Raw genomic sequence first — 13,918 nt, forward strand, 5'->3', positions numbered from 1 at the left:
TACCTCTCAATACTTGAGCCGATTTGCAAAGGATGGGGAGGTAATGTTAAATAAGGGACTATTAGCTGTGGCTTATTCAGTTGTACATCTGCGTCAGGATTTCTAAGGTTCATCTTTTGGATGAGATGATTACCCGAGGTCTCCATCTGACTGCTTGACGAGATGTAAGACATTTCATGGCACTAGGTCAGGGGAGCTATCCCCAGAGTATGGGCTAATATTTGTCCCGAAGGTCACTGAGCATGGAAACAGACCATTCGGTCCAACTAGACCATGATGACCATGTTCCCAAACTAAACTAGTCCCATTTGCCTGCATTTGGCCCATATTCCTCCAAACCTTTCCTATTCATGTACTTATCCAAATGTTTATGAAATATTGTCACTAGGCCAGCATCCACCACTTCCACATATGAAACACTCTGTGTGAAAAGGTTGCCCCTTATGTCCATTTTAAACCTTTCTCCACTTACCTTAAAAATATGCCAGTTCAAAGGAAGGATCACTCACTTGAAACATTAACTCTGCTGCCAGACGTCTGAGCTTTTCCAGCAACTTCTGTTTTTGCATCTCTTAAAAATATGCCCCTAGTTTTGAACTTTCCCACCTGAGGGAAAGATACAACCAAAAACAGATAGGCTGCCAGATCATCATGACAGCGCTGATTCTAGGGTTTGCTGTATGCAAACTGGTTGCCTCATTGCCAGCATTACATTGCAGTAATTGACCAAGAATCCGCCAACAGCACCTTCCAAACCCACGAGCTCTACCATCTAGAAGGACAAGGGTGGCAGATGGATGAACACACCACCACCTGTCAGTCAAAATCCTGGAACTACCCCCACTAAAGCACTGTGGCTCTATCAACAGCCCATGGGCTGCAGAGGTTCAAGAAGGCAGTGCACATCACCACCTTCTCAAGGGGCAACTGCAAAGGCTGGCAGGGGCTCAGTGTTCAATACTGCTGCCTCACAGCACCAGGGACCTGGGTTCAATTCCAGCCTCAGGCAACTGTCTGTGTGGAGTTTGCACATTCTCCCTGTGTCTGTGTCGGTTTCCTCTGGGTGCTGTAGTTTTCTCCAACAGTCCAAAGATGTGCAGGTTAGATGGATTGGCCATGCTAAACATTGTGGGGTTATGGGAGTAGGGTGGGGTTTGAGTCTGGGATTGACTCTTTGGATGGTCAGTGCAGACTGGAGGCTGAATTACCTTTTTCTGCACTGTTGGGATTTTATGAATCTAACTGGGAAATAAATGCTGGCCTAGCCAGTGATACCCGCATCCCTTGAAGAGTATTTCAAATAATATAAAACTTTGAGATCTCCAATGGTTGTGAAAATGCATTTGTTTTATTGTGATGTAAGGTGTAATACTTCTGCCTGTTGTAGAATTTGAACATTAAAGTAAACAATGCAGCTGCGGTTGTTTAGCAATAATAATTAATTCAACACATTGTTCAATGCAGTTCTGCAGTCTGACAACAAAACATTCTTCAGCTCAGTTGGTATGTGTGATAAGCAATTCCAAAACTTAACCATTCAAACCTGGGCCTTGTGAGTTACAAGGCCGAGTTACCTGATTTTGGGACTGTGTTAAGAGTATTCCCAATTATTGGAATGTGTGCACAATTGAATAGTGGGAAAGAGCAAGTGGGCTTGAGTTGTGATGTATCCAATGCTCCTCTTTCCAGCCCCTTCCTTACAGCCCTTAATTCACCACCAAGTCAAGAATCTATCGATCTCAGCCTTAAATATACACAAGGACTCTAACCCGACAGCTTTCTGTTGCAAGGCATTCCAGACGCTCACGACCATCTGAGAGAAGGAATTCCTCCTCATCTCAGTCTTAAATTGGCTCCCCATTATTCTGAGACTCTGCCCTCTGGTCCTGGACCTTCCCATAAAGCAAAACATCTCAGCATTGACCCTGCCAAGCCTCTTAAGAATCCAATATGTTTCAATGAGATCTTGCTCTTTTAAACTCCAGTGAGTAGAGACCCAACCTGTTTAATCTTTGTTCATAAAACTAACCCTCCATACCAAGGATTATCTGACTGAGCTTTCTCTGAACTGTCTCCAGTGCAATAATATCTTTCCATAAATAAGGGGAACCAAAACTTCTCATACTGTGGTCAAATGCACTCTTGATGAAGGGCTTATGCCCAAAAGGTCAACTCCCCTGCACCTCTGATGCTGCCTGACCTACTGTGCTTTTACAGCACCACACCTTTTGACTCTGACTCTCCAGCATCACTCCAGCAGTCCTCACTTTCTCCTCAAATGTGCTGCCAACAGTAACACAAATGCAGATTCTGCTGGAAATTGGAAAGCAAACACTGCTGGAAATACTCGGTTAGTCAGGAAGTGCCCATGGAGAGAAATAGAGTTAATGTCTTGAGTCCATGACCCCTTATTTGAACTCACTGCCAACCTCTATTGTTTAGACATGGGGTTCCTCTGGGTGCGCCAGTTTATTCCCACAATTCAAAGATGTGCAGGTTAGCTGAATTGGCCATGCTAAACTGTCCATAGTGTGCAGGGATGTGTAGGTTAGGTGCATTAGTTAGGGGTAAATGTAGAGTTATAGGGTAAGGGACTGGGTCTGGGTGGGTTATTCTTTGTAAGGTCGGTGTGGACTTTTTGGGTCTATGGCCTGTTTCCACACTGTAGGGATTCTATGATTCTAGGCCCCCAAATAGGAAACGGGGAGAAAGAGACTGTGCGGTGAGACAAGGTAACTGAGGAATGTTATTCTCTACAGTGCCGCAACACGGACATTTGAATGATCACAGTATATTCCCAGAAGGTGTCAGACATCTGTTTGTTCCACAAACCTTTGTGTCATATTTTACCCACTCACTCAAAATCCATCCAATTGTTCTCTTTGTTGGAGCTATATATCCGGTGTGGGGTGTTAAACTTGGGGAAGGATGTGAAGGCATTGGGGAGAGTGTAAAAAAAAAGTCAAGAGAATGAATTTGGGTGTGAAATTATAATGATGAGACAGGTTGTGGAAGTTAGGCTGTTGTTTGGAGAACCAAAGACTGAGAGACGGGATGATAGAGTTCTTCAATAATATGAGGGGTCTGGACCAAGGGGAAATAATTCCTATTGATGCAAGAATAGAAAATGAGAGGACATAGATTTAGTGTAATCGGTGAAAGAAGCAAAAGTGACATGAAGAAAGTTATTTTCATCCAGAACATGTCGGGACCTGGAATTCATAGTGATAGTGATAGTGCTAAGTTTAATTGATTAATTGAAATGGGATTTAAACTGTTTTTTTTTAAAAAGGAAGAATGTCCAAGGTTATTAGTCAAATGGCACTGTGAATTGTCCATCTGGCAAAGCAGTGCAGAGTCAAGAGTGTGGTGCTGGAAAAGCACAGCAGGTCAGGCAGCATCTGATGAACAGGAGAATCAACATTTCGGGCATAAGCCCTTCACCATGTTTTCTGATGAAGGGCTAATTTCTGAACCATCAACTGTACTGTTCCTCAGGTGCTACCTGACCGTCTGTGCTTTTTCAGCACCACACTCTCAACTCTGGTCTCCAGCACCTGCAGTCCTCACTGTCTCCAACGTAGTGCAGAGGTTGACAATTGTGTGATTCTGTGAAGCTGCTCTATTCTATCTGCCTCCATTACATTCTTGAAAAGATCATTCTCATGAACTTCCTCAGGACAGGAGTGGTAAAACAAAGAATAATATTTGGGGGGTGGGGGGGGGCGGGGGGGGGGGGATAGAAACAGAACAGAAACAAAAATTGGCTTGGTGTGTGACTTTCCAGAATTAATCACTACATTATGTTTTGTTCACAGTTATAGTGGTACTTTTTGTAACTTTAAGAAGGCACAAAAATGAGCCTCTTATTATCAAGGATGACGAGGATGTGAGGGAAAACATCATTCGCTATGACGATGAAGGTGGTGGAGAGGAGGACACAGAAGCCTTTGATATTGCCACTTTACAAAACCCTGATGGCTTCAATGGATTCTTGCCACGGAAAGACATCAAACCTGACCTGCAGTACGTACCCAGGCAAAGCCTTCCTCCTGTCCCGAATGGGGTCGATGTGGATGAGTTTATCAATGTAAGGCTTCATGATGCCGACATCGATCCCACTGCCCCTCCCTACGATTCCATCCAGATCTACGGATATGAAGGAAGAGGATCGACAGCTGGCTCACTCAGTTCACTAGAAACAACATCAACAGATTCAGAGCAGAACTTTGACTACCTCAAGGAATGGGGCCCACGTTTTAAAAAACTCGGGGATATGTACGCAGTTGGAGAAAATGACAGAGAAACTTGACTCCAAATTGGGATTACCATTTGTCCAACATATTAAAGAACAGTGGTGTATAATTATAGGGTTGCCAATTATTAACAATTGATAAGCTGGCCAGTATTTTTAGATGCAGTCAACATTAGCTCCTTTCATCCTTGAAGTCCAGCTTATTGTAATATTGAACTAAAAAAAATGCAGATTGTATGAGTGTTTTACTCTTGTGGAGTGTGGATTATGTGGATTGTTTAGGCAGGTTTTCGTTTCCTGGTTCTTGTATAGACTTAACATTCAAGTGGAGGACACTTGCTGGGATCTTACAGTGCTTCCTATATGGTTCCGTAGACTATGGCTTTTCTCTGATTGCAGACCAACATCTTACCAAGCCAAAGTGAAGCAATATCAATGTCTTTATCATGGAACTGATGAAAGTAACCAAAGGAAATGAAGGGGATAGCTGTGACAGGACATCATAAAGCTTTGAAAACCAATACCAGCTCCTTCCCCCTGCAGTAATATTAGCTGAGGTGTAATCGAGTGTTTCTTTGTGATTGGTTGTCACACAAGTAGACACCGTGTATTCGAAACAGAGTACCCTTAGGCTTCATGATATGCTCATGCTCCATGCCCATTCCAGTCAAAAGAGGTGTGTCTAAAAGTAAGTGGCAAGTAAGGATGACAGAAGTAGAATATCAACTCAGGTATGGGCCTCAAACATCCAATAAAAACACAATCAAATCTTCCCTGAGTCTTTCTTTTTAAAAAAATTCTGAAACACTAACAAAATATCTGAGCCACTCTTGACAGGAACTTGCTGGAGGAGCAGGCAGTATGGCAATGGTCATTTTAGGTTGTGTACAGTACTTGGTTTCCAGGCTCATCATCAATGAGCCAAGCACAAGAGCTGGAATGGGACTGAGATCATGTGAATATTGGAATCCTAAACCTTTAGATACACGCTCATTACACAGTACAGTAGCGGTGTCAAACATGTGCTTATTGTGCTTCACTGTGTAATTTGAACAAAAAAAAAGAAAATGGTTTTAAAAAAATGCTTTTTGTTATGTATATATAGATTTACTGTTTACTTTTGTGGCATTTTCTTTTTGGAAAAATGTACTTTGGCTATGCACGATAGCTCTTGCACACAAATTTGATGATAACAGCACTGAAAGCTATGTGCATTGCCAATTTTTAATTGAAAATATTACATTTCAGAGTAGATATTGTATATTACAATAGTCTGACGCACACAAGAAGAGCCCTTATTAATTTTATACGTTGCTTTAATGCTATTTACTTGTACGTTTGAATTATTTTACTCCATGTATTGTACATCAGAGGAACCCCTGTATTGTTTCCTACTTTGTGAAATATATTTTTATAAATATTGCAGATTATGTCTCAATTTTTTCCACTGGGAAATCCCCCTGACTGGTTAGTGGCAGCTTTTCCATTTCTTTAGATGACCCAGGGTTTTAAAGAATGAAAGGTTTTCCTCTACTAGAATTAGCCTCAGTAAAACCAAGCTTGTTCCCTGATAAGTATTCTTCCTCCCTTTTGTGCCAGCCTACAGATTCCCTCAAACACATGCTTTCTGGTGATTTTCCCTTTTCTTCTGTCCTGTGATACTGCAATCGTATATCCACTCCCTCTACTTTCCTCTCAAAAATAGTTTAAGGTTTTACATCATAAAGCATCCTAAGATGCTTCGCAGGAGCATAACTTGTCAAAACTGGATAGGGGACGATGTAGGGAAGTAATCACACAGGAAGAGGTTTACCAGGATGCTGCTGGGTATGGGGGGTCCGAGTTGGAAAGAAAGGCTGGATAGACTGGAAGTTTTTTTCACTGGGGCATAGGAGGTTGAGAGGTGACATTATAGAGGTTTATAAAGTCATGAGGGATATAGATAGGGATAATGGTAGGTGTCTTTTCCCCAGAATGAGGGATTTCAAGTTTTGGGGCATATTTTTCGGGTGAGAGGAGAGAGATTTAAAAAAGACATGAAGGGCAAATTCTTTTACACGGCAGGTAGTTCGCATGTGGAATGAACATCCTGAGGAAGTGATCGATTTCGGCAGAGTTACAACGTTTAGTAGACACTTAGATAATACATGAATAGGGAATGGGAATATTGAGGGATATGGTCCAGGACTAGTTTAGGTTGGGATTATGTTTGGCATGGATTGGATGGATCGAAGTGTCTTAAAATCCCTACAGTGTTGAAATAGGCCATTTGACCCAATGAGTCCACACCAAACCTCCAAAGAACATCCAACCCAGACCCATCCACCTACCTTATAACCCTTCATTTCCCGTAGCTCATGCATCTAACCTACACATCCCTCGACACCATGCCTATCTTTGGACTATAGGAGGAAACGGGAGCACCAGGCGCAAACCACGCAGACATGGGGAAAATGTGCAAACTCCACACAGACAGTTGACTGAGGGTAGAATGAAGCCGAGGTTGCTGGTGCTGTGAGGCAGCAGTGCTAACCACTGTACCGTCGAGCCTATAGACATGCTGTACCACTCTATGTAGGCTCTAAGGAGGAGGAGAGCAAAGTAGAGAAGCTGAGATGTTAAGAGAGGGGCTTGCAGAGCTTAGGTTGTACTCAGAGCTTAAAAATGTGTTGCTGGAAAAGTGCAGCAGGTCAGGCAGCATCAAAGGAGCAGGCGAATCAATGTTTCGGGCATAAGCCCTTCTTCAGGTTGTACTCAGTCAAAGGCAGTGTGAGGTAATTAAAACCAAGAGTTAATCAGATGGTCGTGAGGAAACGTTGATTTCTTGGGTGAGTGCAAGTTAAGAGGAAACTCCAGAGACAGGGAGAAGTAAGAAAGGCCCAGGAAGGGCATGTGAACAAAGATGAGTTATTTTTCAAATGGAGATGTTGCCAGGCTGAGGAGCCATTGTACATCAAAGAAGACAGAGTTGATGGATGAGTGAGACTTATTATGGGATTATGGAAGAGAAGCGATTCCTATTCACGGAACACTCAATACGTCAAAACGAAAAGAGGCTATCATTATTGACTCCGACCCAGTCCAAATACCGGGCTGGTCTCCTTATTCCTCTTCTCTTCCTGCTAAAGGGGTTCAAAAGCCACATCTGTCTTACCCAGATCCCCAACTGGAGGGAAAGTACGGAATGATGCTGAAATACAAAGAACAATAATTGATTCATTTTACTGTTTAAATGTTGGGTTTCACATGCAATGCTGCTTAGTCCTGGCGTTTTCTGACAGTACTGGGGAGATATATTGTAAACTAATGATATTCGCTAAGTGCCCCCAACTTGTCTGTCCTGCAGGTTGCTCATATCCTCCTGCTTGTTGATTCTCTCTCACTTGTACTCAGTCGGTCCTTCCATGAATTTCAAAAGGACAACTCTTCTTGCACCCTTATGCATTTTCAACCCCTTGCAATCACTGCCCTGAGTCATCACTTGCAGCAAAGGGCTTGAGAGGAACCAAAGGGATGATCATGAAGGGAAACTGAGAAAAAGAGGGAGAGGTAGCAAGAAGAGCAAAGAAGCAAACAATAGAGTTGCAGGTAGTATACCTAATTACTACAGACTCCTTCTCCACTGAGAAGAGACAATCTAACTCTCAGGCTGAGAAACCTCTTTTTTTCCCCTGAGTATGGACAGGCAGCTTGAAGAATGAAACAATCTCCCACTACACCCACAAGAAGGTGCAGGTGAAAGAAAAAGCAGATCAAAGCCCAGTCACTTAAGAGGTAACCCAATGGGCTTCTTGACAAATCAATTCTTGGGACTGTGATGTCTTATTTCACTGAAGCTGCCAGCCACAGACAACCACTGGAATAAGGAGGATAGCTTTGAAGGTGCTGGCTGCAAGTTGATCAGCAGAATCATGGGTTATAGGACGGGTAAAGGGCCAGAAAGTGGCTTTCAAATGGGGACAGAGTTGAGGAATGAGAGAGGGAGTGGGGGGAGGGTTGGTGACTGGGAGAGGTGGCGGGGGATTTAAGGAGTAGGAGAGGAGAAGGGGGAGTTAGGGAGTGGGAGAGAGGTGGGGAAGAGTTGGTGAATGGGAGACCAGACGGATGTGGTTAGGATGTGGAGGAAAGGGAGTGCTGGAAGGCTGAGTGCGCAGGAGATTTGGCAAGAGGAGATGTAATCTTGTGAGAGGACGGACAGGAATGTGTTCAGAAAAGAGGAGGGTCAGCCAATGGAAGGGTAAAATTCCAGATAGAATCTTGTACTGTGGCAAGTCTAGGGCTGACAGACATTTCATTTGGTGGGAAGGTGACAGCTGGAATACTGGGAACAGTTTGGGTGCCTTACCTAAGGAAAGGCGCACTGGCATTGGAGGTAGTGCAGAGAAGACTCACTCAGCTGATCATGTGTAAAGAGGGATTGTCTAATGAGGAGGGTTTGAATCCGTCAGATTTTCAGATTTAGAAGAATGAAAGGCAACCTTATCGAAATATTAAGTATTTCGAGGGCATTTGACAGAGTCGATGTTAAAACATTGTTTGCCCTTGTAGGACAGTCTAATACCAAGACAGCATAGTTTCAGACCAGGAATCACTTGTTTAAGTTGGAGAATGAGGGTGAATTTATTTTCTTAGAGGACGGTGAATCTGTGGAATTCTTTACCACAGCCTGTGGTGGAGGCTGTGTCATTAAATATATTCAAGGCTGAGAGACAGATTTTTAATCAGTAAGGGAATCAAGGGTTAAGGGAGTAAGGCAGGAAAGTGGAGTGGAGAATTATCAGATCAGCAATCATCACATTGAATGGCAGAGCAGACTTGATGGGCTGAATGGCCTACTTGTACTCTTATGCCCTCTTATGCTCATGTAACGATTGAGGGTTCTGCCACTTTCCTACTTCCAGCTTGATTAAATGCATGACAGGAATGCCTTTGCACTGACTTCCCATCATGACCCTTGAGTAATGCCCTTAAGTGGACAATTAATTAACCAATTGTGAATAAATAACAACAAAAAAAACAGTAAAAGTTGGAAATGACCCTGTACTGGAGCTTTAACTCACAGAATGGAAGATGAGTTAGGTCAGGATGACAATTTGCAAGCTTTCTTGGTTTTCCTTCATGGAAGGACATCTTTCCAATGCTGCTGGTACTAACCCTACTAGTGGGCGGCATGGTGACACAGTGGTTAGCACTGCTGCCTCACAGTGCCAGAGATCCGGGTTCATTTCCCACCTCAAGCGACTGACTGTGTGGGGTTTGCACATTCTCCCCGTGTCTGCGTGGGTTTCCTCCGGGTGTTCGGGTTTCCTCCCACACTCCAAAGATGTGCAGGTCAGGTGAATTGGCCATGCTAAATTGCCTGTAGTGTTAGGTAAGGGGTAAATGTAGGGGTATGGGTGGGTGGCGGGTCGGTGTGGACTTGTTGGGCCGAAGGGCCTGTTTCCACACTGTAAGTAATCTAATCTAAGTAATCTAATCTAAACCCAGTGCTCGACAAATGACACATCACACAGGGAATGCGACAAGCAAACCCTGAAATGTTAGCTTTCGTTTTTATTCACTCATGGCATCACTGATCAGGAGGATAATGAGCTTTATTTAGCCTTTAATGCCTGTCCCTGGTTGCCCTTGAGAAGATGATAATAAGCTGCTTTCTTGAACAGCTGCAGCCCATATACTGTACCCAACAATGCCCCTAGGGAAGCAAAATTCCAAGATTTTGACCCATCAGCACTGAAAGGATGGTGATATATTTCCAAGGCAAGACAAAGAGTGGCTTGGAGGGGAACTTGAAGCTGGTGGTGTTCCCTTGTATCTGCTGCCCTTGTCCTTCTAGATGGAATTGGTTAAGGATTGGAAGGTGCTGTCTAAGGAGCCATGCTGAATGTCTATTTGCAGCTGCTAGGGGAGAGGCCCCTCATTCAAAGGGGGTGAGTGCCTGATTAAGGGAGCTGAAGTAGAGATGGGTGGTCATCTTTGGTAGCAGACCTGATCACTTGCTGCTGATTTGTTTCCCTTTCTATGCTGACCTTTGGTGTATCATCACTCACCTGTGCCTGGTTCTTTGCTGAATCTGAAACCTTGGCTAGATGATGCACATGTACAGCCACCATGTTCCTGAGCACAGCAGAGTTGCTAGCATCAGACAGGACATCTGCTTACGGTTCTCAGTAGTGGGGAAAGCCCACAATTAGCCTGTGATATGATTGCATAGCTTATATCACTGTGAGGCTTCCTAACTGGGTTTCTCAGCGGCTCTCAATTGGCGAAAAAGATTTCTGCTCTCCCCTCAATATTCTGCCTCTAGGAGATATGAGCAGTGAATGTGAGGGGTGATTAATTGGAGGTAAGGTGAAAGGGTAAATTCTTCAGAGTTAGCAAGTTGTTGAACACATGAGGAATTATTGTGTTGGTATAGTGTGTACAGCACTAGTTTATTTATCTTTCATAATTATCTTTTGTGTTTCATGCTTCAAGATGCCTTTGTTGAAGCAACAAGTCACAATAAAACTATAGCATTTTAAAATTCTATTTGTGACCCAATTATAATTTTCCATTATCCCAATTGACCTCACAATGTTTTCAGTGAATAGCACTGTTATGAATGCTCAGCACACTCAGAAAACCTCTCTGATTAATCAAATTTTAATTCACCCATTCATTACTGCAGGTATGGGCCAATGGGATTATTAATGTCTCTGAGTGAAAAGGGCTTTAAGATCAAACCCCAAAATAGAAAATTGAGTTAAAGCCCAGACTTATGTACCAATGAACTGCAGATCCTGGACATCAGAAACAAAAACAGAAATTGTTGGAAAAACTCAAGCAGATGAGGTAGCGTCTGTGGAGGGAAAGCACAGTTTACCTTTACTGTTCCAGTTGTCTTTTTTCAGAACTGATTGTAACTGGGAAAAGGTTGGTATGTTATAAGTGGCTGATAAGTTGCAGATAGAGTTCAACCTGGAAAAGTGTGAAGCGATTCATTTTGGAAGGTTAAATTTGAATGCAGCATATAGGGTTAAAGGATTCTTGGCAATGTGGAGGAACAGAGGAAACTTGGGGTCCAGGTCCATAGATCTTTCAAAGTTATCATCCAAGTTGATCGGATTTTTAAGAAGGTGTGTGGTATGTTAGCTTTCATTAGCAGAGGGATTGAGTTTAAGAGTCACGACGTTATGCTGCAGCTGTACAGAGCCCTGGTAGATTACGTTTGGAATATTGTGTTCAGTTCTGGTTACCTTATTATAGGAAGGATGTGGAAGCTTTAGAGAGGGTGCATAGGGAATTTACCAGGAGGCTGTCTGGACTGGAGGGCATATCTTATGGAGAAAGGGTAACAGAGCATTGCAGTGAAGAAGGATGATCGATGACTTGCTGGAGATGTAGAGGATGATGAGAGGCATAGATAGAGTGGATAGCCAGAGACTTTTTCCAAGGGCAGAAATGGCTTCCATGAGGGGGCATCATTTTAAGGTGATTGGAGGAAGGCTTATGGGAGATGTCAGAGGTGGGTTCTTTACAGAGAGTGGTGGGTGCGTGGAATGCACTGCCAGCAGTGGTAGTAGAGTCAGATACATTAAAGACATTTAAACAACTCTCGGTTAGGTAGATGGATGATAGTACAATGAAGGGTATGTAGGTTAGTTTAATCATAGAGTTGGATATCAGGTCGGCACAACATCCAAGGGCTGAAGGGCGTACTGTGCTGTCCTGTTCTATGTTCTCTGCATGCTAAAGATGGGGTGAGGGGAGGGGGGAGCAGCAAACAACATATGAAGATGGAGACCAGAGAGACAGAAAAACAGTTGGGCAAATGATTGAATTAAACTCAGCCTAGGAGAATGAATAGCTGCTAATGGAGATCATTAGTGGCTGACAATGGGTTGTTTGTGGTAGCAGCCTGTGTGATGACAAGGCCTGATGTATGGGGTTAGGAAATGGACTTGGGAGAAGGTGCTCAGGCCCTAAAATTGTTGAACTCGGTATTGAGTCCAGAAGGCTGGAGAGTTCCCAAGTGGAGTATGAGGTGCTGCTCTTCCAGCTTGCGCTGAGCTTTGCTGGAGCACTGTAGCAAGCCTGAGACAGAGATGTTGGCCAGGGAACAGGATGGGGTGTTGGAATGGCAGGTAACCAGAAGCTCGGGTATTTTTGTGGACAGAAGGTAGGCTTTCTATGAAGCAATCACACATCCATCCACTTCACCCTCCCCCATGACCTATCACAATCATCTCCCACCTGCATTCACCTGTTGTCATCCCAGGCAAAAGTGGGTACTGCAGATGCTGGAGATTAGACTCAAGATTAGAGTGGTGCTGGAAAAGCACAGCTGGTCAGGCAGCATCCGTGGAGCAGGAAAATCAATGTTTCGGACAAAAGCCCTTTATCAGGAATGATGATCCTGATGAAGGGCTCTTGCCCGAAACGTCGATTTTCCTCCTTCTCGGATGCTGCCTGACCACCTACATTCCCCCCACCCCACCCCCACCCCCACCCTCCTATTTATCTCTTAGCTGCCTTTCTCCTCCACATTCCTGATGAAAGGCTTATGCATTGATTCTCCTGCTCCTTGGGTGCTGCCTGACCTGTTCTCTTAACAGTGTCACACGTTTCAGCTTTGTCTCCCTAATATAGAGGAGACCACATTGTGAGCAGTGAATGCAGTGTGCTAAATTGGGTGAAATGCAGATACATCATTGCCTCACATGGAAGGTGTTTCTGGGACCTTGGACAAAGAGGGAGGGAGTAAACTAGGATACATTACAACTTTGGCAATATCTTGGGAAGGTACCAAGTGGCTGTGGGAGATGTTGGGAGTGGAGGAGGAGTGGACCAAGGTGACCTAGAGGGAACAGTCTCCGTGGAAGGTGGACAGGGGAGGGGAGGGAAATATGTGTTTGGTGGTGATGGGGGAAAATGATGGCTGATGATCCTTTGGATGCGGATGCTGGCGGGGTAGTGATGCTACTTGCTGAGTTTTTCTAGCAGTTTCTGATTCTGTTTCTGATTTCCATCATTTGCAGTTCTTCTTGTTCTGTGAAGAGAAAACAGAGTAACCATTTTGGGTCCAGTGACCATTCTTCAGAACCCATTCAAAAGTTTCAAAGGTTGCCCTGAGGGTGTGCTGCACTGCAGTAGGTGCCACCTTCAGATGGATTCAGAAACAAGGCTCCATCGACCCTCTCTCTCAGATGAACATTAAAGACCCCATGACATTATGTCAGAAGTGGATGAATCCTTCACCAGTGTCTTTACAGCTGATCTGGAGATTGGCTTGTTGTTGTCTCTAGGTTCTTGTTCTGTGCAAAATGTTGGCTACATTTCTGACATTAATACAATTGCTTAGCTAACTGGAGGTCCTGGGCTCACACACCAAAGAGTCATAGAGATGTATAGCACGGAAACAGACCCTTCAGTCCATGCCGACCAGATATCCTAAATTAATCTTGTTCAATTTGCCAACATTTGCCCATATCCCTTTAAACCCTTCCTATTCAGATACACATCCAGATGTCTTTTAAATGGTGTAATTATACCAGCTCCGACCACCTCCTCATTCCATACATGCACGAAAAAGTTGCCCCTTAGGTCCCTTTTATCTCCTTCCTCTCTTACCTTAAACTTATGACCTCTAGTTTTGGACTCTTGTACCTTGGGGAAAAGACC

The 13,918-nt window shown here is 43.8% G+C and overlaps 1 protein-coding gene across 6 annotated transcripts in view; it reads left to right on the plus strand.

Annotated features, from left to right (window-relative positions):
• cdh8 (cadherin 8) overlaps positions 1 to 5,641 on the plus strand; it is a 286,471-nt gene extending 280,830 nt beyond the window's left edge. For all 6 annotated transcript variants that reach the window (XM_072595844.1, XM_072595841.1, XM_072595838.1 and 3 more), the window contains exon 12: positions 3,819 to 5,641. In XM_072595844.1, the coding sequence (XP_072451945.1) occupies positions 3,819 to 4,312 (494 nt within the window). In that variant the 3' untranslated portion in view covers positions 4,313 to 5,641. The remainder of the gene's footprint in view (positions 1 to 3,818) is intronic.
• The last annotated feature ends 8,277 nt before the right edge of the window (positions 5,642 to 13,918 follow it).

Source organism: Chiloscyllium punctatum, chromosome 26 (genome assembly GCF_047496795.1).
Source record: "Chiloscyllium punctatum isolate Juve2018m chromosome 26, sChiPun1.3, whole genome shotgun sequence".
NCBI classification, from domain to species: Eukaryota; Metazoa; Chordata; class Chondrichthyes; order Orectolobiformes; family Hemiscylliidae; genus Chiloscyllium; species Chiloscyllium punctatum.